General features: G+C 54.4%; 8 protein-coding genes across 8 annotated transcripts; 3 read left to right on the top strand and 5 right to left on the bottom strand.

Annotated features, from left to right (window-relative positions):
* Positions 1–4: 4 nt before the first annotated feature.
* On the bottom strand, positions 5–2,416 carry P153DRAFT_430402 (P-loop containing nucleoside triphosphate hydrolase protein). The gene is made up of 4 exons (XM_033672836.1): positions 1,757–2,416; positions 928–1,344; positions 519–879; positions 5–466 (listed from the first exon to the last, which is right to left on the bottom strand). Exons 1-4 carry the CDS (start codon positions 1,986–1,988, stop codon positions 160–162), a joined length of 1,317 nt encoding a protein of 438 aa, XP_033525564.1. The 5' UTR covers positions 1,989–2,416; the 3' UTR covers positions 5–159.
* On the top strand, positions 2,376–2,837 carry P153DRAFT_277131 (Rpr2-domain-containing protein; the record flags this gene model as incomplete). The annotated part of the gene is made up of 1 exon (XM_033662942.1): positions 2,376–2,837. A coding segment is annotated over one exon (462 nt), but the record flags the coding sequence as incomplete, so codon positions are not given.
* An 876-nt stretch (positions 2,838–3,713) lies between these two features.
* On the top strand, positions 3,714–5,517 carry P153DRAFT_212467 (uncharacterized protein). Its single transcript, XM_033662572.1, has 2 exons — positions 3,714–4,123; positions 4,179–5,517. Exons 1-2 carry the CDS (start codon positions 4,032–4,034, stop codon positions 5,452–5,454), a joined length of 1,368 nt encoding a protein of 455 aa, XP_033525562.1. The 5' UTR covers positions 3,714–4,031; the 3' UTR covers positions 5,455–5,517.
* An 806-nt stretch (positions 5,518–6,323) lies between these two features.
* On the bottom strand, positions 6,324–9,211 carry P153DRAFT_384394 (ras GEF; the record flags this gene model as incomplete). The annotated part of the gene is made up of 3 exons (XM_033670335.1): positions 6,324–6,407; positions 6,468–8,780; positions 8,837–9,211. The coding sequence occupies 3 exons, from the start codon at positions 9,209–9,211 to the stop codon at positions 6,324–6,326; spliced, it is 2,772 nt and encodes a 923-aa protein (XP_033525561.1).
* Positions 9,212–9,606: 395 nt separating this feature from the next.
* P153DRAFT_365770 (uncharacterized protein) lies at positions 9,607–10,812 on the bottom strand. Its single transcript, XM_033667889.1, has one exon. The coding sequence runs from the start codon at positions 10,419–10,421 to the stop codon at positions 10,002–10,004; it is 420 nt and encodes a 139-aa protein (XP_033525560.1). The 5' UTR covers positions 10,422–10,812; the 3' UTR covers positions 9,607–10,001.
* Positions 10,813–14,945: 4,133 nt separating this feature from the next.
* P153DRAFT_337511 (uncharacterized protein) lies at positions 14,946–15,903 on the bottom strand (the record flags this gene model as incomplete). The annotated part of the gene is made up of 4 exons (XM_033665744.1): positions 14,946–15,365; positions 15,422–15,449; positions 15,498–15,827; positions 15,880–15,903. 4 exons carry the CDS (start codon positions 15,901–15,903, stop codon positions 15,295–15,297), a joined length of 453 nt encoding a protein of 150 aa, XP_033525559.1. The 3' UTR covers positions 14,946–15,294.
* Positions 15,904–16,217: 314 nt separating this feature from the next.
* P153DRAFT_365769 (40S ribosomal protein S30) lies at positions 16,218–16,924 on the bottom strand. The gene is given in 4 exon segments (XM_033667888.1): positions 16,218–16,486; positions 16,538–16,644; positions 16,828–16,831; positions 16,843–16,924. The coding sequence occupies 4 exon segments, from the start codon at positions 16,894–16,896 to the stop codon at positions 16,463–16,465; spliced, it is 189 nt and encodes a 62-aa protein (XP_033525558.1). The 5' UTR covers positions 16,897–16,924; the 3' UTR covers positions 16,218–16,462.
* A 373-nt stretch (positions 16,925–17,297) lies between these two features.
* On the top strand, positions 17,298–18,457 carry P153DRAFT_365768 (uncharacterized protein). The gene has a single exon (XM_033667887.1). It carries the CDS (start codon positions 17,526–17,528, stop codon positions 18,288–18,290), a length of 765 nt encoding a protein of 254 aa, XP_033525557.1. The 5' UTR covers positions 17,298–17,525; the 3' UTR covers positions 18,291–18,457.
* Positions 18,458–19,113: the final 656 nt, after the last annotated feature.

Genomic DNA, 19,113 nt, shown 5'->3' with positions numbered 1-19,113 from the left:
CCCCCGGGCTAAAGTACAAGAACCATATCAAAGTCAAAACCACCTACGCCGTGCTTACATTTTTTCTTCGTCACAAAGCGAGAACCCCACCATCGAGAGATCTTGTCCCGCATTTTCGACATGGTTCCTCCATCGGCCCCGACTCAAGTCGTCGCTCGCCTAGTTGTCCATGTAGGTGCCAGAGTCGACACCCTCCTCGGGGAACTCAGGAAGCGACACCTCGAAGCGCTCCTCGATGGTCTTGAGGACTGCCTCGTCTTCGGGGCTGCTCACAAAGGAGATACTGAGACCCTTGGTTCCGAAACGACCAGCACGACCGACTCGGTGGAGGTATGAGTCCGCCTTGTCGGGCATGTCGTAGTTGATGGCGACGTTGATACGCTCAACATCAATACCACGGCCAAAGATATCAGTCGAGACGCAGATACGGGTCTGGAACTCCTTGAACTCCTTGTAGCGCTGGATACTACAAACTGTCAGCTACTGCATGTTGTTATCACAGGGTTGGGTGAACTTACCGTTCCGGCTGGCTGATACCAGAGTGGACAGCAGTGCTGGGGAAGTTGCACTCGCGGAGGAGCTTGTCGAGCTCGGTGCAGCGAAGGGTTGAACGGACGAAGATGATGACCTGGTTGAACTCGAGGGTGTCAAGAAGGTCGTTGAGCTTCCTGTTCTTCTCGCGCTCGTCGAGCTTCATGTAATATTGTTGAAGACCGTGGAGTGTCAGCGTCTTCTCGTCATCGACGTAGATCTCGAGAGGTGCCTGCATGAACTTCTTGCAGGTTTCGCGGATCTCCTTGGACAGCGTGGCTGAGAACATCATGACCTGCTTGTGAGCGGGCGTAGCGCGGAAGATGGCTTGCACATCATTGCGCATGTCTGGGAGAAGGTTAGACTTTGGTCCAAATCGCACTGCAAACAACTAACCAGGCTGATCCAGCATCTTGTCACACTCGTCCAAAACGAAGTGCTTCAGGTTGGAAAGGCGAAGATGCCTGTCGCGGACGAGGGCATTGATACGACCGGGTGTGCCGACAATGATGTGGGGGTGCGTGTCCTTGTTGCTGAGAAGTTCGATATCCTTCTGAACAGGAGTACCGCCGTAGAAGACACCGACCTTGACTTCGGGCAGGAACTTGGCGAAGCGGTTGTACTCGTTCCTGATCTGGTAGGCCAGTTCACGAGTGTGGCACATGACCAAGATGGTTGCGACGCCATTCTCTGGCTTCTCGTCGAGTTGTTGCAGGGTAGCAAGGACGAAGACGGCCGTTTTTCCGAGACCAGACTTGGCCTGGCAGATGACGTCGTTTCCGAGAATCGCCTGGGGGATGGTAACTTGCTGGACTGTAGGGCACAAATGCATGTCAGAATGGGGTCTTTAAAGCGGTCGAAACGAAGCGTGAGAAAAAGCGTCCGTCCATCTTGCGAAGTCGAGATCCTCCACCAAAACCAGCGAGCCGGGCTGGCCGCCATCCAAGCTACCCCATTTAGAGCCGCCTCTTGTGTCTGCGACGGGTGTGCTTTCGCCGAACCCAGTCGTCCTCGAGAGCCAAGCGGCCTCTCGGTGTACAGCGCCGGCGCGATCGCGATCATACACAATACGTGTGTCGAAAGTCGTGCGTGGCGGAAGGAGCCTGGGTCCCTCGCCACTTCGCTCGCGTACAGATAGACCATGGCCGCAAGACAGACGGCGCTCGTTGGAGATGGACAGACGCTTTCAGGTGGAACAAGGCTTGAGGGGAATAATTAGACTAACCCTCGGAAGGATGTTCGAAGCCACAGTCCGTGATTGCTCGCACGAGCTCGTCTTTCAGAAGGAAGTCGCGGAAGCCCGTGGAGTGGATGCCGACATAGCTGCCCTTCTTGTCGCCGACAGCGTCACCAGCGGTGAGGCCGCCCTTGGTCGCAGCAGCGCCGCCGTTCGCGGGCGCCTCGGTGGGCTGGATCTCCTCGTCGGAGTAGTCGATGAGGTCCTCCTCGTGAGACATGATGAATGGTTAGATGGCGGAGGTGAGGTGAGAGAGTTGTTGAGTTGGTAGCTGTGTCGCGCGTAAGGCTGGCGAACAAAGCGGCTGCAGTCGCGTCAAGTAGGCGAGCCGGGGTGAGGAGGGTCTACAGAGAGGAGGCAATTAGCGGACAATTCGTGAATACACGAAAGAACGCGATGATGGAGGTGACTGCTGCTGTTGCTGCTGCCGTGAGGTGCTGTTGAGAAGCTGGCCAGGGCGTAGAGACAAAAAGTCTGGGCATTGCGCTAAGAAAGTGGCCTGTGCGTCTAGCTCATGACGAAGAACGTTTGGGTGAGCCAGGACAGGAACATAATGGCCAGACTCTCGTCACCATCATCGCAATCACTGTCGGTCAGACTACGCACCATGGCCAAAGACAAACCCCCCAAAGCAAAAGGCATCCCAAACAAACATCTGCACGCGAGGACGACCTTTTTGTACCAAGCCGCTGCCTATCTGACACTGCAAACTGCGTCAAAGCATGCACAATCTGCCGCCAGTGACACTGAACATGCACATGGCACTGAGCAGACCAAGTCTCGTAGCCAAAACCATTCTCCTCTTGCTCTCCAGCTTGGCTCAGATCTCCATTCTGTATCACGCAAGGGCCAGCTTCGGCTCGCTGTTGACTTGAAGCGCTCCATGTGCAAGAGCTGCAACACCATCCTCATTCCCGGACGGACAGCCACCCAGCTCATCGAAAACCACAGCAAGAATGGCAAGAAGCCTTGGGCTGACGTATTGGTCATCGAGTGCAAACTCTGTGGCGGTAAGAAGAGACTGCCCATCGGCGCAAAGAGACAAGCAAAGAAGTCAGAACGGACAACTGCCAACGATATGGAGGGAGTGGAACACGCAATGCCCGCTCTCCAAGCTGGCCCCGATCAGACTTCTCTTTCTGGCTGATTTTCTTGCTTCTGTGTTATGCGTTCCAACTCGAAGCACATTGTTCGTCGTAGCTGGGGGTTTCAACAATCACCCTTCACGTCTACGAAACCTGAGCCTTATCATCGGCGAGTATTCTCAGTGTACCGGGGTGGCGAAGTCGACGATGGAGCGCAGAAAATGGGGGCTTACCCGTTCGATATGTTGAGCTCTGGTGTCGAAATTGCTCAGTCTCACTCCTCGGCGGTACATCACTTCCAGTTCAATCAACTTTGATACCCAGCCTTTACAGGACCTCTCATGAAACGGTCATAACGAGGCAAAACATCGACAAGTTTTGATGTTCTCCGCAAAGAACCAGAGCCTTCTGGCGCTGTTCGTAAGATGTTCATCGATGCCATCATTCGGACCTTTGGTGGGTAAACTCGCGAAATCTTGCGGCAATAGATGATAAGATCGAGTCCGAGGCGTAGACGAAAGCGAGGACTGGCTTGACTCATTCACTACGTACAACCCCCTTTGTAGTCTCCTGACTGTCGAACATGCATAAACGACTGTGGATGGATATGTGTGGAAGGAAACCCAGCCACCCGTTGGCGTCGTGCTTCCTCACGACAAAGCGGGAAGCAGGACGATATCAAGGTTCGAGCAGACATTCAGACATAAGATACCCAATTTTTCTGCATTACGATGGCGATTTTATGTGCAGTTGAGGGAGTTTTGCTTATGAAGATGCAGGGGCAACAAGCGCTACCATAACACGAGGTTGGTGGGTATCCGTAGCGCGGGGGGAACTCAGCCACGATCGGACGCGCACAGGGGTGACCCACTTTCCGCCAGTGTCCGCCGTGACAGAACGCGTAACACCAGTCGTTTGAGCTTGATGAAACAGCACCTGGTTGCTTGGAGTTGGGTTTCTTGCGCTCTTCCACTCACTTTCCAAAACCAGCAACGACTTGAGGTGTGAGCAACTTCAATTTTCGTCAACTACTTCTTGAAAGATTTAGATCACGCCTACGAAGTACTGCCCGTCGATATACACAGCCTCGCTCGTCAGATCAGCCCCTCGAACCGGGAACCTCGAATGTCAAAACCGTTACTCTGCGAATTCGCTCAGCTTACAAAGTCACGCCGACGATGCACACATTCCTTGCGCCCCGCGATCCGTTTACGGACGTAAAAACAACTCTTTCATCATGGGACAACTGCATGGCCAAAACATATTGCAAGTCAGTGCGCATCGTTTCTCGACAAGCCATATCACCATTTGCTCACATACTCCAGATGGCCCGTCATAGCCGTCATAATTATCGGCGGCCTCATTGCCCTCTCAGTAGTACTCTGCATCGCACGATGTATATGCTGTGGTGCTGAATGCGTATGCTGTTGTTTCCGATGCTGCGCCTGCTGTTGTGGCGGAGGTCGGAAACCGAGATCCGGACATCAACGCGTCGCGAGCGAACCAGCGCCCACATACCCCACGGGATACGCTGCAGCGCCGTATCCAGCAAATTCGCCTGCTGGGAACCCGTATGCACAAGCGCACGCTGCTGCTCCTCCGCCGCCGATGAATTTCTATCCCGTGGACAAGCAGTACCAAGCGCATGCCGCGCCCACGTTCAACCCACAGACAAACCCAGCATTCAACCCACAGACGAACCCAACATTCAATCCACAGACAAACCCGACATTTAACCCACAAACAAACCCAACATTCGCAACATTCGAAACCAACGAGTCGAGGAAACCAGTGAATGAGGATGCGCTGCCTCCAATGCCGAGCTGGGGCGAAGCGCGAAGTGTGCACGTGGAGGTCGAGGAGAGAGTTGTGCCGCAGAGGAGGGGGGACATGGAAATGGACCGACTGAACTACAACGGCAGCATAGCGAACAGCTCAACAGGGGGTGTAGCAGCAATGAACGCCAGCGCGAGACGAATTCCAGCACCGAGCCCAGGCCCAGGACCAATGTCCCCCGTATCCCCTCTACAGGAAAACTACAACCACGCTCCAGGATACTCAAACGACTCCCTCGTAAGCGCAATGCCGCAACAAAACACCCCAGACCAATACCACAGACCCTACCCCCAGCAGGACGACTACCACCGCCGCGGCTCCCCCGCCCACTCCGTATCCCCCCTCTACGGCGCACGCGAAGCCCACACGCAAAACGCGCAGAACTACACTCAAGACCCCTACAACCGCGAACCAGCATACATCCAACAGCCTCCCCCAGATCGCTATAACTCCCCCGCTCCCCCCTCTTACACAACAAACGACTACACCCAACAACAACAACAACCGCAGAGATCCCACACACCGGCCTACGCCTACCAACAACAACAACAGCAACCCCAACGCTCAAACACACCAGCCTACGCCTCCACAGCCTCGACTCTCTTCGAGCCCCCCTCCCCATCACACACACCTACACCTGCACCTACACCTGCGTCGGCATATCCAGGCCAACAGTCGTACCAGGCTTTCCGACCCGGGGGGGATGGCCAGCAGTATACGGGGGTTGTGAGGAAGGCGGTGGGGGGGTCGTATAGGGAGGTTTGATGGGAGGGTTTTCCTATGTCTTGGTTTGACTTTTGTGGGTTCAGGGCGTTATTTAGCGATGGTGTTTTTTTGGGCGGGGGTTTTTGGATTTTTTTTGAGGAGGGGGGGGAGGGGGATGGAGAGATTTACTTCATATATATTCGACTGACATGGTCGCTTTCGTGAACGAGAAAAGGGTTTTCTCGGCACAGAATAGATCGGGCCGATGTTTTACTTTCAATAACATCACGATATGCAATCAAGAATCGAAGTGATAATAAAGATGATGATGATATTCCATTGCCCCCCTTTTCCCATTCCCATTCCCAGTCCCTAACCCCACCCCCAAAACCCAGCCCATACTTCCCAGAAGCCAGCGATCACGATCAAAAGGCGCCAAGTGTCACTCTATCCAACCCTCCCCCTTCCTCTTCCCTCCAATCCCCCCCACACAAAAAAGACAGACCAGAAACAGACTTAGACCGACGGACAAAGCAAGGCCCTTACAAGGGGAATACGAATAAGTATAGGTATAGATAGGTATAGATGGATAGATAGGTATCATGCGCGGAACAAGAAAAGGTGTGGAAAATGCAGGATATGTATGCATGTATGTATATGTAAATGGCGATGACGATGATGATATGGATGTGAATGCCGATGCCGATGAACATGTGATGTGCGCGCTGGAAATGCGGGGAGATGGTGATGTGATGTGATGTGATGTGATGGCGTGGTATATAGCGTGGGGTAGATGGTGGGGGTGAGTGGTCAGTTCCACCAGGAACAAGGATGGGATGCTGTATCCACGGAGGCAGCGACGTGATAGTGGTGTACACTGTAGCAGATATACGAGCGCCAAGAAACGAAGCAGCGTGGGGAGCACAAAACTAGCGCTTCTCAAGCCATCTAGCGATTCTCCCCTTGTCGTTCGCGCCGGGGGCTTCAAGATGCGTGCTACGATCATACAGGTCCTGGTTTCACGTCAATTCCCATTCCATCACATCAACCCCTTAAAAGAAAAGTAAACTCACATCATCATCCTTGGAGATCTTGACATCCAAGATCAGATTCCGAACCTCTTCGCACTTGTGCCAAGTCGGATACGGCGTGCCCTGCGCGCGTTGCACGCCCACGATGACGTCGCCCATGATCTCGAATTTCTTCCAGTTGATGCGCTCCTTGCCCACGACGCCGCTGGGCGGCGCTTCTCGACTATCCCGACTACCCGGTGGGCCTTGGAATACGCTTACACCTGGATGTGGTGTCAGGGGTTGTGTGACTCTGCTCTTGTCGCCGAGGAACGTCGAGTTGCCCTCTGATGCTGACACGAGATCGCGGCGGTGGAGGGGGATGTAGGGGATGCGTTCGCCGGAGCTGTTTTCCCAGGCGAGGCGGTATGCGAAATGTGATTTTTGGGGGCCCATGAGGATGTCGAGTTTCATGAAGTCGTGGGTTGCAGCTTCGGGGACTAGATCGCGGGTTGCTATCAGGCGGTGGACTGCTGTCCCCTTGATGCCTGCGAGGACCGCACCGAGAGAGTTGTAGTTGTTTAGCTTGCGCAGTTGGCGTGCAATCTTCATCCATTTCTCCAACATGAGAGCTCGGTGTTTCGGCTTATCGCGTAGGAGAATGTAGTTTGTGACGAGGTAGGCGATGTGGTTGAAATGCTCCGTCATGCGTGTGACGTTCTCCAGATTCTTGCACCTCTTCTTTTCTTCTGCATTCAAACTGACATGGCGCACAAGATCTCGTGGTCGCATGGAAGAGAACATGATGCCATCGATACGCGTAAGCTCCCTTGCAATTGCTTCGTCAGTCTCGTTCATGAGCTGGTGCCATTGAATTTTAGAGAGTTGCTTGATTGGGTTTGGTTCCAACTGTTGAGCCAGTCGCTCGTTCCTTTCCACCTGGCTAAGCAGAGTCTGTGACAAGCCCATCGAACCAATCGTAGACTGTGTTGTTCTCGAGCCATCCGTCACACTACTGCGAGCAATGGAAAAGCGGTCGGATGAAGTGGACATGTGCCCCAGCGCTTTGGTAAACTCGTCGTCCTCGGAGTCCTCATCGAGTACGCTGTTGTGGAAGGATGGCGTTGGATCGTTGTGTGCGCGTTGTCGATCGCTGCACGCCCAGTCGGTGTCATCGTCCTCGGTGACCATCTCAAGGTCTCTGATGATTTCAGTCGCTGCTACTGAGTATTCGCGGCTCGCAGTCAACGTCATGGTGAATTTTCGGACGAGTCTGCGTGTTGTCGCGTAAGCAAAATCGCCGGGATAGTAGGCCACCCATTTCTGGAGAACAACAAGGTAACGTTGCTGTGCGATGATGCGGAACATTGGCAAGCACTTTTCTGAACTGTGAGCCTCGAAACGCTTCAGGATTGCTTCGAGCAGTTGGCCTGGTGTTGCGAATCTACGGTAGAGGGCGAGGAAGATGGCCACGAATTTGGTGTCGCTTTTGGACACGGGCTGCGCGAGCAGACGATCGACCAGCTGGTTGAATGTGTAGCCATTCTCGTCCGAGGGCTTGACCGAGACGAAGCTCTGGCCTGTGTCTGAGCCCTGATCGCCCGAGTCGTCCGAGTCGTAGCCAGGCGATTCGTCTGCGTTGAAGAACGTCTTGTTCGAGTCGCTGGGCAGGTAGCGGTGGCCCTTGACGTCGCCAGAGCCGCGCCTGTATCTCACAGAGATCTCGGAACTGGCCCGTTCGTGTTTTGGTGCCCACAGATCTTTCTGGTTGATGGACCGCACGGCCGAACTGTTGGCCCGCCGCCGGGCCATGGAGGCTTGCGAGCGGGGGCGTTTGGCCGCGATGGCAGCGCGTGTGATGGCGGACAGACAGGTCTGGTACGTGTCCAGCGCCGACTGCGATGTCTGGAACACGCCCACGTCGCCGAGGAAGGTCGTTGCCTTCTGGCCGACGACGGCGGGGTCGACTTCGCGGTGGGCGGGGTGCTGGTCGCACTTGCAGGCGACGAGGATGAAGGGCAGGCTGGTCTTGGACAGGATGTACAGCATCTCGGGCACCTTCTTGACCGACTCGTGGGTGGTGACGTCGTAGATGGTGACGGCGCCGTCGATGCGGGGGGTGGCCATGTCGTCGATGGTGTCGGGGAAGCGCAGCGTGTTGCGGTCGCCAATGTGCACGTCGTTGAAGTCGATCTCCAGCAGGCGCACCATGTAGGGCGCGTCGTCCAGCGCCCACTTGCGCGAACACATGGCCGAGGCCGTGGCGGCGGGCAGACCCAGGGCTCTGCGCACAAACGACGACTTGCCCGTGCCGCGCGCGCCCAGGACGGCGATGTTGATGTCCTGCACGGCTGGCCGCGAGTCGCTGCTGTCCGACTGGGGGCGCCTGCGTCAGTGCTCGCTCGGGCGGGGGGCAGGCGGGCGGGACTTACACTCGTCGAAGGCGACCGCTGGGCGGCCGCGTCGTGCTTGGCGCGTGAGGGCGAGAGGGGCCCCTCGGTGTTCTCGGAGCTCTCGGAGCCCTCCTCGTGGGTGTAGTCGACGGGCCCGGGCAGGGTGTAGCGCTGGAAGAAGGCGTCGTCGACAATCTCCTCGCCGTCGGGCTGCTCGTCGGCGCTGTCGGCGGGCATCTGCGGGACCGTGGGCACCGAGTAGGCGCGCGACTGCAGCCCGGGACGCGGCCCTGCGGCGCTCTTGAGGGACTGCATCGACTGCGCGCTCAGGGCCTTGTCGCTGCGCTTCGCGGGCGCCGTGTGCGACGTCGGCGTCTGGCCAGCAGCGCCTGCCGCCCGTGCTGTCGTGGGCATGGCCGCTCAGGCGGGCGCGTGTGCGTGTGCGTGTGCGTGTCGGTGACGGTGATGGCTTGGGCTTGGGCGGGCGGGTGACGGCAGGCTCCCAGACGCTGGTGCACGCGGGGCTCTGCTATCAGACATTGGGAGTCGCGGACCGGCCGGGGAGTCGCTGGGCGGTGCGGCGGGCAGACACGGGGCAGAGGGTGCGGGTGGCAGGTCGACGAGAGGCGTGGTGCTGGCCGTCACTCGAGCCTTCTACATGGCAGCCCCGAGCGTAGACATGTCGTTGGAGGAGCACCTCAACAGGGTCTAGTCACGCACCGTCCGTGCAGCCATGCAGCTGGGCAACCATCGACATCATTGTGAGCCCCGGGTCACGCAATCAGCCCTGAACACCCGCGCCCTGATTGGCCCACCCCTCAACAATACCAACCCCGACTCCTTCATCTCACCGCCCACCTCCCCGGGCCAGCTCAACAAAAAGGAAATGAGGAGACGCGACATGGCCTTTGGCATTGACATCGACATCGCTCGTCTACTCTCCACGCCCTCCACTCATTCTCCACAGACCCCCACAGCCCCCCTCCCAGCCTGCACAAGGCTGATTGTGAAACCCCAACCCTCACCACCCCCCACGTATGCCTAACATACACAGACCCCCACACCTCACGCTCTCAGCAAAGATCTGCCACAGAGAGCTTCTTCCCCGGAGAACTGGCATTCTTCTCCACGAGATAGCTCTCGATGGTCCGAAAGAGGTCAGCTTTGGCCAACTGAAACTCATCAGCCATCTCCCCTGACACATCTACCACATGTTGCATACCTTTGACCCATCCATCAAACCCTCCATCTTAGCGACCTTCTCAGTACGTCCAGGCGTTGCATCATCACGCCTATTCGAGTAATGGTCTTCGTTTCTGCCGCCCTGCTTGATGGCATCGATGTACGACATCTGAGCATCGAACGGATCATGCCATCCCTTAGATTGCTCTGACCCCGACCCAGAACCTTCGGCAGCTGCTTGCTTCTTCTTCTTCTTGGGCTTCTTCTTCTTTTTCTTGGGAGTCTCCGCTTGTCCGGGACCACACTGCGTTACAGGTGTCTGCATAGGCGTGTGGAAATCAGCAGCCGTAGATGAGGGCAATACTTGTGCTTCGGCATTAGACTGCATAGTGATGAGTCCTGCGGCAGACGTAGCATGAGACGAAATAGGTGCTCGTGACATATCTGAGGGTTATTGTGAGCAACGTACAAGATCAAGGGATAACAAAAGAACTGTACCTGACTGGCTGTTCACAGAGACCGCCTTTTCCGCCTGAGTCGACTTTGGTACGGTTGCATGGGTGGTAGAGTTTGCTTGGGAGCTCGTGTTGCAAGGTAGTGGTCTGTGTGTATGAAGGTTGAGACGCGGTACGGCAGGGATGGGTTTCTTGTTTTTCGGAAGAGTCTGTCGTTCATCTGCTTTCACCGTAGAGTCCAGGGAGGTCTGCTTGACCGGCGTGCCAGGCCGTTTAGAGGACTGTGCAACGCTCGAGGAGGGGCTGTGTAAAAAAGTGCTCTTCGTTGTGTTTACGGTTGTCGTGGGTTGAATGTCCGCCTTCTCAGTTACCGAGCCGATCTCCTTGGGGGGACTGGTAGTGATGCCGCCAATTTGCTTACCAGCGTCTCCATCATCACCTTTCGATTTTGCATCCTCTGCTACAATCTGCACACTCGCCTTGTCTCCAGGCTTCTTTGCATGAGCCTTCGTCTGACCAGTTGTTACGGTTTGAGCGTCCGACTCGGTTGGTCCAGGAACAGCAGCTGGAGGGAGATCCTTGCCTAGTTTCCCACTGACAATTCCTACGAGCTTCGTGGAAGCTAAGGCTTTCTCGGCTTTGACCTTCTCGACCTGCTCAGCCCTCTTCTTCCTCTCTTCTTTCTTCTTCTGCTCCTTTTCTCTCTGCCTCTGTGTCTTGTTAGGCTTTGCAAACGGGTGGAGAGATTGAGTATGCTGAATGCCGTTCTTCTTCATTGCTTCAGCAGATGGTTGTAGAGCAGACGTTTCTATCGGTTCCGTCTTGCCTTCGGGTATCACTGATTCTTTGGTGTTTGCTTCAGTCGTAGCATTCGTCGTGGAAAATGTGGAAACATCTTGGATAGTCTCGGAAGAATCACGAGTATTCTTCTCTTCTTTTGACTTCTCAAGGATCTTGGACAGACTCAGTATAGTCTCATGATCTGATGGCTCAATGCCAGAAGATGTCGACACAGTACTCTGGTTCACAGGCATCGCTTTGTGCTGATTCAGTTCTGAGTCTGGGAAATCTGATTGCGACTCGTGGGCAGAGTGAAAGCTCGTGTCGTGCTTCTGCTCATCGTCCGAGGCTGCATCTTCGAGCATATTGTGATCACTCGTGACGTGATGGGGCTGTTCGAACTGCTCGACTTTGACCTCAGCGGCTTTTGCTTCAGCAACTTCGACTCCAGCTACTTTGACTTCTGCGATCTTGGCTGCGACGACATTGACTTCGATATGGGGCTGCTTTACCGGCGCCGGCTCTTCGGTGAGCTGAGAAACAATCTTCACCGGAAGTGCAGCTAGCTCAGTGTCCGAGAGCTGGATACCTGGTAGTGCTTGTGGATCTACAACAAGGTTTTCGTTATTCGAAGGCTCTCGTTGTTTTAGATTCTCAGACGGCTTTTCGGCTACGACCTTCTCGACTTGGTCACCAAGGACGATTGATGCGTACGGCTCTTTGGCAGAGAGACTGTTGCTCATGGCCGGATATGATGTTTCTGCAACTGCGTCATGTCGCTGCTCAGTGCCTTGCACTTCGTCACTTGAAACCGTCAGTCCAGTGTCAGCTACGCTTGAGCTTCCGACGTGCGCATGTTCGGATTTCGATTTGACACATTCATTGATCTCTCTCGCAGGCGACGACGTCTGTATGGCAGTCGCTTTCTTTGTCGGAGAACTCTGACATTTGCTTGATTTCCTTGCCTCAGGGCTCCCGTTCAACAAGGCACAGTCTTGATCTGGCTGCCCAGATATCTTCTGCAAGCCGCTTCTAACATCCTGAGGAGAGTATATGAGGCGCCCGTTTGCTTTCGTTGAATCTTTCGCAGTGTTCTTCTCCGCAGAAGTAGACACCTGGACACCATTTCGAGTTGATCGGTCTCCAACATGGCCGACGTGCGACGGACCGCCGTAGTTGCTGGATACATGTGCAGCGACCAATAGTGATTCCTGTGTCCTCTGGTAAAAGCGTCGGGGAACTGTCACCGAAACTTGTTTTCCGCGGAGAAGACGGCCATTGTCAGGAATATTGAGCGCTTTCTTCGCTTCGTTTGACGAAGAGAACCTGTAGGTGTCAGAAATATCTTGATATTAACCTTTAAGACTTACGCAACAAAGGCACATGCATGTCCGCGTGGATTGTTCATGTTGGGCCTGATGTTCAGTTGGGCAGGGACCAGACCGACTGCGTTCTCAAACATGTGTTGGAGCTCAGGTTCAGAAACATCTTCGGGTAGATCTCCAACGAAGACCTCCGTAACGCTCTGGTTCTTAGGACCAATCCACCTCTGACCACAACCATACTCTGCGTCGTTTACGATATCTGGGTCGTCCTCTTGGGCTACTCGCGATTTCGGCTCCAAGTACCGATGTCCATTGTTGGATATGTTGCTGGGTCTATCCCCACCGTAGACGCCATATCCCGGACGATTGCCTAAAGCTGAAGACTTACGTGGTCCATTTGGCTGATTCGAGAAGCTCGGTTCTCGAGGCTTTTTACCTGCGTGGTTGCCAGACGCATTACTGAAAGACGGGTTGGTGCCGTTGTAGGGATCATAAAGCGCATTGGGATGGGACTGACTGTCGCGACGAGACATGGGCCCATACTGCGCTATGTACTGCGGGGCTACGTTCGTTGGATAATGCAGGTTGTTTGTCATGTCACCAAAGGACAGCACTCGGGAGCTCTGCGCGCCTTGAGGGTGATGTGGTACAGCGTGTGCCAATGGAGGAGTATGAATCGGTATATGATGATGAGACATCATGCCCTGTGGCATCATGCCAGGATGATATGGCGAGTGTGAAGGTACGGGCGGTGGCATTGCAGAATGATGATGAGCAAAGGGCGGCATCGCATGAAACGAACGCACCAAGTGTTGCCCTGTTTCCATATTGGCAACGACGAATTGAGGTGACTGCGCAGCAGAATATGACCCTGATTGCTGCCTATGGTAGGAACCGGAAGGCGTGCGTGGGTTGTTCTCGGTCCACCCACCTCGCAACGGGGGATGGTATGAACCGGACCCTCCATTACGGGACTCTGATCTGCCCTTGGAGACCTGCAGTGTTTGCTGATCCACATTGGGTGGCATTACAGAATGCTTATTCCTGTCGCCCCTTACTATGTGGTCAGTCGACTCGGCTTGGTAACCATTTGGTAGGCGCGGGCCATGAGCCTGTGTGCTGTGTGAAGAAGGTGGCTGGCGTGGCTGGATCGGCGGAGCGATTGATGTATGCACTATAGGCTCAACAGTAGATGATGGCGCTGTTGACACTGTCAGCCTGCGCGCTCGAGACCGAGACGTCTTGCGGTTATTCCTACTGGGTGCATTGCCAGGGGTCGTATCAGAGTGTTTTGACGTGTCTGCGACGACAGGTGGCGCATTATTCGCTGAGAGTACAAGAACAGACGCTTCGCCAACAGCCTGATGCTCCACGGTAGGAGGTGTCTGGGCGTGGTTTGTTGTAGGCATTGCCATCTCTGTCTTGCGCATCGTGATGATGTTGGTACGCATGATATGTAGAACATGCCAGAGGAACGTCCGTGGAAAAGTCTTGGTTTCTTGGTTGACAAACACTTTGTCGACGATGGCCAGATGATCTTCAGGGTCATAAAGCTTGCTCATATCGCCCCCAATCAGAGACAGCTGGTTTTGATGCGTCTTGGAACAATCATGCGCGTAGTCCTTTGCAAGATGGTAGTTCTCCTGTGCAATGAATTTCAATACTTGTTCGCAGAAACCACGAGTGTCGATGTGAATATCGGTGTCGTCCCACAGGTCGTTAATGGTCCAGCCGCAGTCTGGGAAGATGCAGAGACTGAAGAAACGGTACTTATGACGCCACATGCCAGCAGCTTGCACCACTCCCTGCACGTTATTGCTACGAACAGTGACTGGCGGAAACGGTGCACCTGCTGGAACCGGGCGTGGGGCTCGATTGCCTAGATGCGTTGAGAACATGGCGCTACCACAGGGTCTGAGTAGCTCAGGGCATGCAGCTCCATTCTGCATTGGTACGACCGTCGTCTCGTTCAACCTGGCAGGTTGAGAAAACAAAGGGTCTGGGTTGATGGTTGTGGAATTGCTTGTCGTGGGCCCCGAAACTAACGAGACTGCTTCAGCCATGTTGAAGATGTGCTGCCAACGGTTCTCGTCGACAAGGAAGGCACGAGTGTGCGCAACCACTGTAGCAGAGCAGGTGGGCCACACGAACATTGGCAGGAGACGTGAAGCCGTGCAACGCCGCAACTCCGGTGGAATGAGAGTAAGAAAGTAATGAAGAGGAGAGTGGGCGAGAGTTTGGGCGAGAGAACGCAATTGAGGTGTCGTGGTACTCTAGAGGGAAGCTGCGCTCCTTGGCAGACCCACAGTGAAAGAGTGAGAAGTGATAGTGAAGGCAACCAACAGCCGAGGATTGCGACTAACAATACACTGAGTTGCATCAAGGTCGTCAAACTATGAATTTGCAGGTTGAATTGTTATCGTTTCGGGTGCTCTTACAGATACAACGATAAGGAACACACGATGCACTGACACTTTACCTGCAACAAAGGATATCTGGATATAGGAGACAAGGAAAACAAAACGTGAACATAACGCATATAACAATAAGACGGAAGTACCTTGAGGGATGTGTTTTACGTAGGTATCCTATCGGTTTTGTAGCTACCCGTCGCCTGGCGGCATGTTTGCTTCAACAAATTTTGTAGCGGTGAAGCTGTGCCGCCGAATTTGTAAACAAGTTGGCCATAAAAGTACAGTGACATCGGACTAGAAGTGAGTGGGGAATATGATGCACATGCGTCTTTTTCTCATAATCATGTCTTGCTGCCTTCCTTGGAGACTGAACTCAAGAGGCTCAAGATCTCAGACTCATTCGCCCCAACAACTGTGTGCATTAGCAACCCGCGACTAAAGAAACTTGGAATACTGATGCAGACATACTTGCTTTGCCTTGGTTCCAATCCACCACCTGGAGGCATTAGTCACTGTAATCAAGCCTATCGCGGGCTACACTTACTACCGGCCGCTGGAAGACATTGCCGTCCGCTTTCAGTCGCCTCAACGCATCCGACTCGTTTTCTGCGCCATCGACAACCTTTCCTGCCGCACCAGTCCCTCCCAGATACTCCAAGATGTTCTTAAGCTGATCACCTGTCGGTGGGGCTTCTGTCACGTCAAGCTCGAACTCTGGTTTCTGCGACTTGTTCTGTGCCTCGTGGGAGCTAGCCTGGTCTTCGGTTGCGTGGGCAACAGATTGCGCATTCTGTTGCTTGAGAAGAGTAAGAACTCGAGTCGATGCCTGGCTGGAGGGCTTGTGGAAGAGGGTGACTACGTTCTTCGCGCCGTGCTGTTGAAAGCAGTCAGCGAGGGAAATCAATAAGCAACTAATGGGAGACTACCTCTCCAAAGAATCGTTTGAACATGGTCACTGAAAGTAGGAAGTGGAGTTGCTTGATGACTATTGAAGATGGAGCTCTGGTAGCTTCGACGATGTGAGGTAGAGTCTGACGTAGATCGCGCTCGCTTGTTCGCCTTGGCCAGAGCTTGTGCCTGAGGCGCCGATTGACCAACCCGATCTGCGAACGACAGCTTCAGCTGGGGCGGACATTGCGGGGATTAATTTGCATATGCAGCTCGCGGCGTGAATCACTAAAGCAAGCAAAGTGGCAGGGATTTCAAGTGAAGACGGATTGACAAGACAAAAATGCACGACGTGAGAACAGAGTTCGAGACACAAGCCGATAGATTCGTGATGCAGCCGTGCAAAAAGCCGAATGTACATGTACGCCATGAATATGCCCCCATCATCCCAAAGTGCGGGATCTCGTTGCTGCGAGTGTACGTGCCGTAGCAACGTCCATCTCATCCGCGGTTCCCGCTCTCTCTGATCCAGAGTCATAGCCATCCCCCGGAAACCTAATCCATGACAAAAATCCTTAGCTCGTCGTGCTCGTTCCCAACACGTTCCTGTTACGGAGTTGCTTATGCGGTTGGGTTGGGGTTCATCTGCACTCAAGTCAGCGCCTGCAGTTTCGGCATTCCATCGTCTTTACGAACCTTCCTCTTGCCACCGGTCATGGTGACGTTCACGAAGCGGCGGGTGTAAGTGAGCCTCTTCTTGGCGCGGCCCTTGGGGGTCTTCTTCTTCTCCTGGGGCTCAACCTATTTGCCACTTTGTCAGCCTCCATTCCTTCACGTTCGTGCGTTGCGAACGCTGTGCAGTGTATCCATCTCCGGTTGGTGAAGATCGGGTTGTTCATTGCGGGGACTCGCGAGGTTTCGTCGAAGGGGCAAGTGCGCTTACCTTGGCTGGGAGATGTTAGCGACCTCACAACTCAGTCTAGGAATGGGTTGTACATACGGGTCTGAGACTTGACCTTTCCGGCACGAGCGAGGGAACCGTGGACCTTTCCCATATTTGCGGTTGATGGGTTTGATGAAAAGTGTTGTTAGTTCTGCGTGGCAAAGTCCTGTCAGCGATTTTCCTCGGCAGGTTCGACGTGCAGAACGCGAAGTTTGGCGGCGCAGAAATGCGAGATGTTGCGGGCGGATGCGTAGGGATAGGGTACGTACAGGTCGGAGATGCGGTCGAGGTTGTCGTTGACTGGGCGGCGGCGGCGATGAGCAGTTGAGTCGAATTTGGCGCTGTGCTGCTAACCGAGGTCACATGACTCTGGGGGCTTGGCACGCATGTCTATCAGATAAGATGAACACAGCGATGCAGACAGCAAGGCTGACAGAGACATCACACTTCACGCCACAGATCCAACACTCAATTTCTAGAGCATGTTGAGTGCACAGGATTTCCGAGTTTTTCGCAGTCCTAAGATGTCCAACTACATGCTTGTTGCACAGGGCCAGTCAGCGTCAGTCTTGGCTGGGGGTGTTTGGACCCTATGATGCGCGTTCGCCGCCTGTTCTGTTTACCTCGCCCAAGCTTCTTTGTTTGCTGTAACTCGAACACCCTACTGACAGCTCACCGGTGCCAGAAGTCATCACCTCGATTTGCTCACCTCGAAGTAATTGATACTCACGTCTAGACAACATGTATCTCTCAGGCGCACTCCTGTCCCTTATCTCCTTGACCTCGGCGTCAAATCTGCCATCACCAGAGCGCCTCCTCACGAACCCTGACCTCAAACACGAGGGCGGCTACAAGATTCCTACCGTCCACGAATCTGCAGTGCAGGCGCGTCGCATCCTTCGCCTCGAGAGCATCGGCACGCTTTCGACCGTGTTTCCCTCTACTCACACCACCGAGCAACGACCCTCCGATGTTGGAGGTGTACCAATCGGACTGATGGACTATTTTGGGGACTGTGAGCCCGAGACTGGGAATCCTACCATTCTTGCCATCTCAATCGCGACCTCCTTCAAGAACGTGGATGCTGGGTCAAACATCACTCTCTCGCTGCGTTGGCACCCTCAGGACGACAAGTGGCGCAGTCCTGCGTCGTTGCCGCGTTTCTCCCTGGTCGGCCGCCTTGAGGAGCTGAACAGCGCTGACCTTGAAGCGGCTGGAGTGGCAGCATGCTATGTGAAGTACCACCCAGATGCCGCCTGGTGGTTACCTGGTAATCCCATCCACCAAAGCAAGTGGGTGAGATTGATAGTAGAAGAGGTTTATTGGATTGGAGGATTTGGAGACCGCGCATACATTGGCTGGATCCCCCGAGAGGAATGGCAGAGCGTAACGCCCAAGGAAATTGACAGCTGCAAGCTACCTGGTGAGAAGAAGCATGGATGGAGTGGGTTGAAGTCGTGGTTGGGACTTGGCTCAAAGGAAGAGCAGGAGGCCTTCGAGTTGTGAGCTACCCGCCGGTCGAACGTGGGCGTTGTGGAGACTCGAGACTTGCCTTACGCCATGGACGTGCTACTCTTCCGACGTGAGGCGTATTCAGACACCTCGTTCCCTTGCGCCAACTAGGTTTTAGGTTCCAATACGGAACGTTGGAGGTGGCGCCTGTAGGTTTTCGTGTTGAAATGATTTGATGTATGCATGAGGTAGCGGAGAACTATGCCGAGCACTAGCTATTGCGCGTCGTCAAAGCCTTCCTTACGAATCTTGTAACACATGCAGATAGCTAACACCGTTATTGGTCCCTCGACATTCGTGCTTAGTATTCTGTCATTGCAAGTGTCACTCTTGCCCCGGCAATCAATTGCGGGCAATCTCTAGGGCAGGCTATTCGAAGCCATGTCGTCAAATTGACAGCTGTACCCCCACCACAAATTACGAGTTGTGAAGCTATAGTATGCGTCCAAGCGCACATTACCACGATATGGCGTACTCCCGGGTACCAGAATCCCGTCTCCGTCCATCAATGGATGCCCGTCATCGCAGGTGACGAGTTTCAAAACCCCACAGTAGCAAACCTTACGCTCCAAGCGAAGCGCCTCATCTCTTCCCGCCTGCAAGCCTCATCTTCCATCACTACTGGCCTCCTGGCATCATCCTCGCGCGCGACTCTACGCGAAGTCGCACCTAACACGCGATGCCTGCCTCACCCGCTAAGCGACCCAGACATCCTCGCGCCCCAAACCCATGACTGGATTGACAATCGCAAGCGCACTTTTGATAGCGCCGGAGGTCAACACCCGTGGACTCTCCACCGAATTTGTCCACACGATTC

The sequence above is a fragment of the Dothidotthia symphoricarpi genome (assembly GCF_010015815.1).
Source record: "Dothidotthia symphoricarpi CBS 119687 unplaced genomic scaffold P153scaffold_7, whole genome shotgun sequence".
In the NCBI taxonomy this organism is placed as follows: domain Eukaryota; kingdom Fungi; phylum Ascomycota; class Dothideomycetes; order Pleosporales; family Dothidotthiaceae; genus Dothidotthia; species Dothidotthia symphoricarpi.
The sequence above is the reverse complement of the archived record's forward strand: the minus strand, read 5'-3'. Positions and strand labels throughout refer to the sequence as shown.

Excerpts from the sequence above, each read along its gene's own strand:
- P153DRAFT_365769 (XM_033667888.1), bottom strand. The coding sequence starts at position 16,896 with ATGGGAAAGGTCCACGGTTCCCTCGCTCGTGCCGGAAAGGTCAAGTCT. Across the intron at positions 16,487-16,537 it reads TGACCGGTGGCAAGAGGAAG|ATGAACCCCAACCCAACCGC; the intron begins GTTCGTAAAGAC and ends ACTTGAGTGCAG.
- P153DRAFT_365770 (XM_033667889.1), bottom strand. The coding sequence starts at position 10,421 with ATGTCACGAGCACCTATTTCGTCTCATGCTACGTCTGCCGCAGGACTC.
- P153DRAFT_430402 (XM_033672836.1), bottom strand. The coding sequence starts at position 1,988 with ATGTCTCACGAGGAGGACCTCATCGACTACTCCGACGAGGAGATCCAG. Across the intron at positions 1,345-1,756 it reads CTTCGAACATCCTTCCGAGG|TCCAGCAAGTTACCATCCCC; the intron begins GTTAGTCTAATT and ends TGTGCCCTACAG. Across the intron at positions 467-518 it reads GGTATCAGCCAGCCGGAACG|TATCCAGCGCTACAAGGAGT; the intron begins GTAAGTTCACCC and ends GACAGTTTGTAG.
- P153DRAFT_212467 (XM_033662572.1), top strand. The coding sequence starts at position 4,032 with ATGCACACATTCCTTGCGCCCCGCGATCCGTTTACGGACGTAAAAACA. Across the intron at positions 4,124-4,178 it reads ATGGCCAAAACATATTGCAA|ATGGCCCGTCATAGCCGTCA; the intron begins GTCAGTGCGCAT and ends CACATACTCCAG.
- P153DRAFT_365768 (XM_033667887.1), top strand. The coding sequence starts at position 17,526 with ATGTATCTCTCAGGCGCACTCCTGTCCCTTATCTCCTTGACCTCGGCG.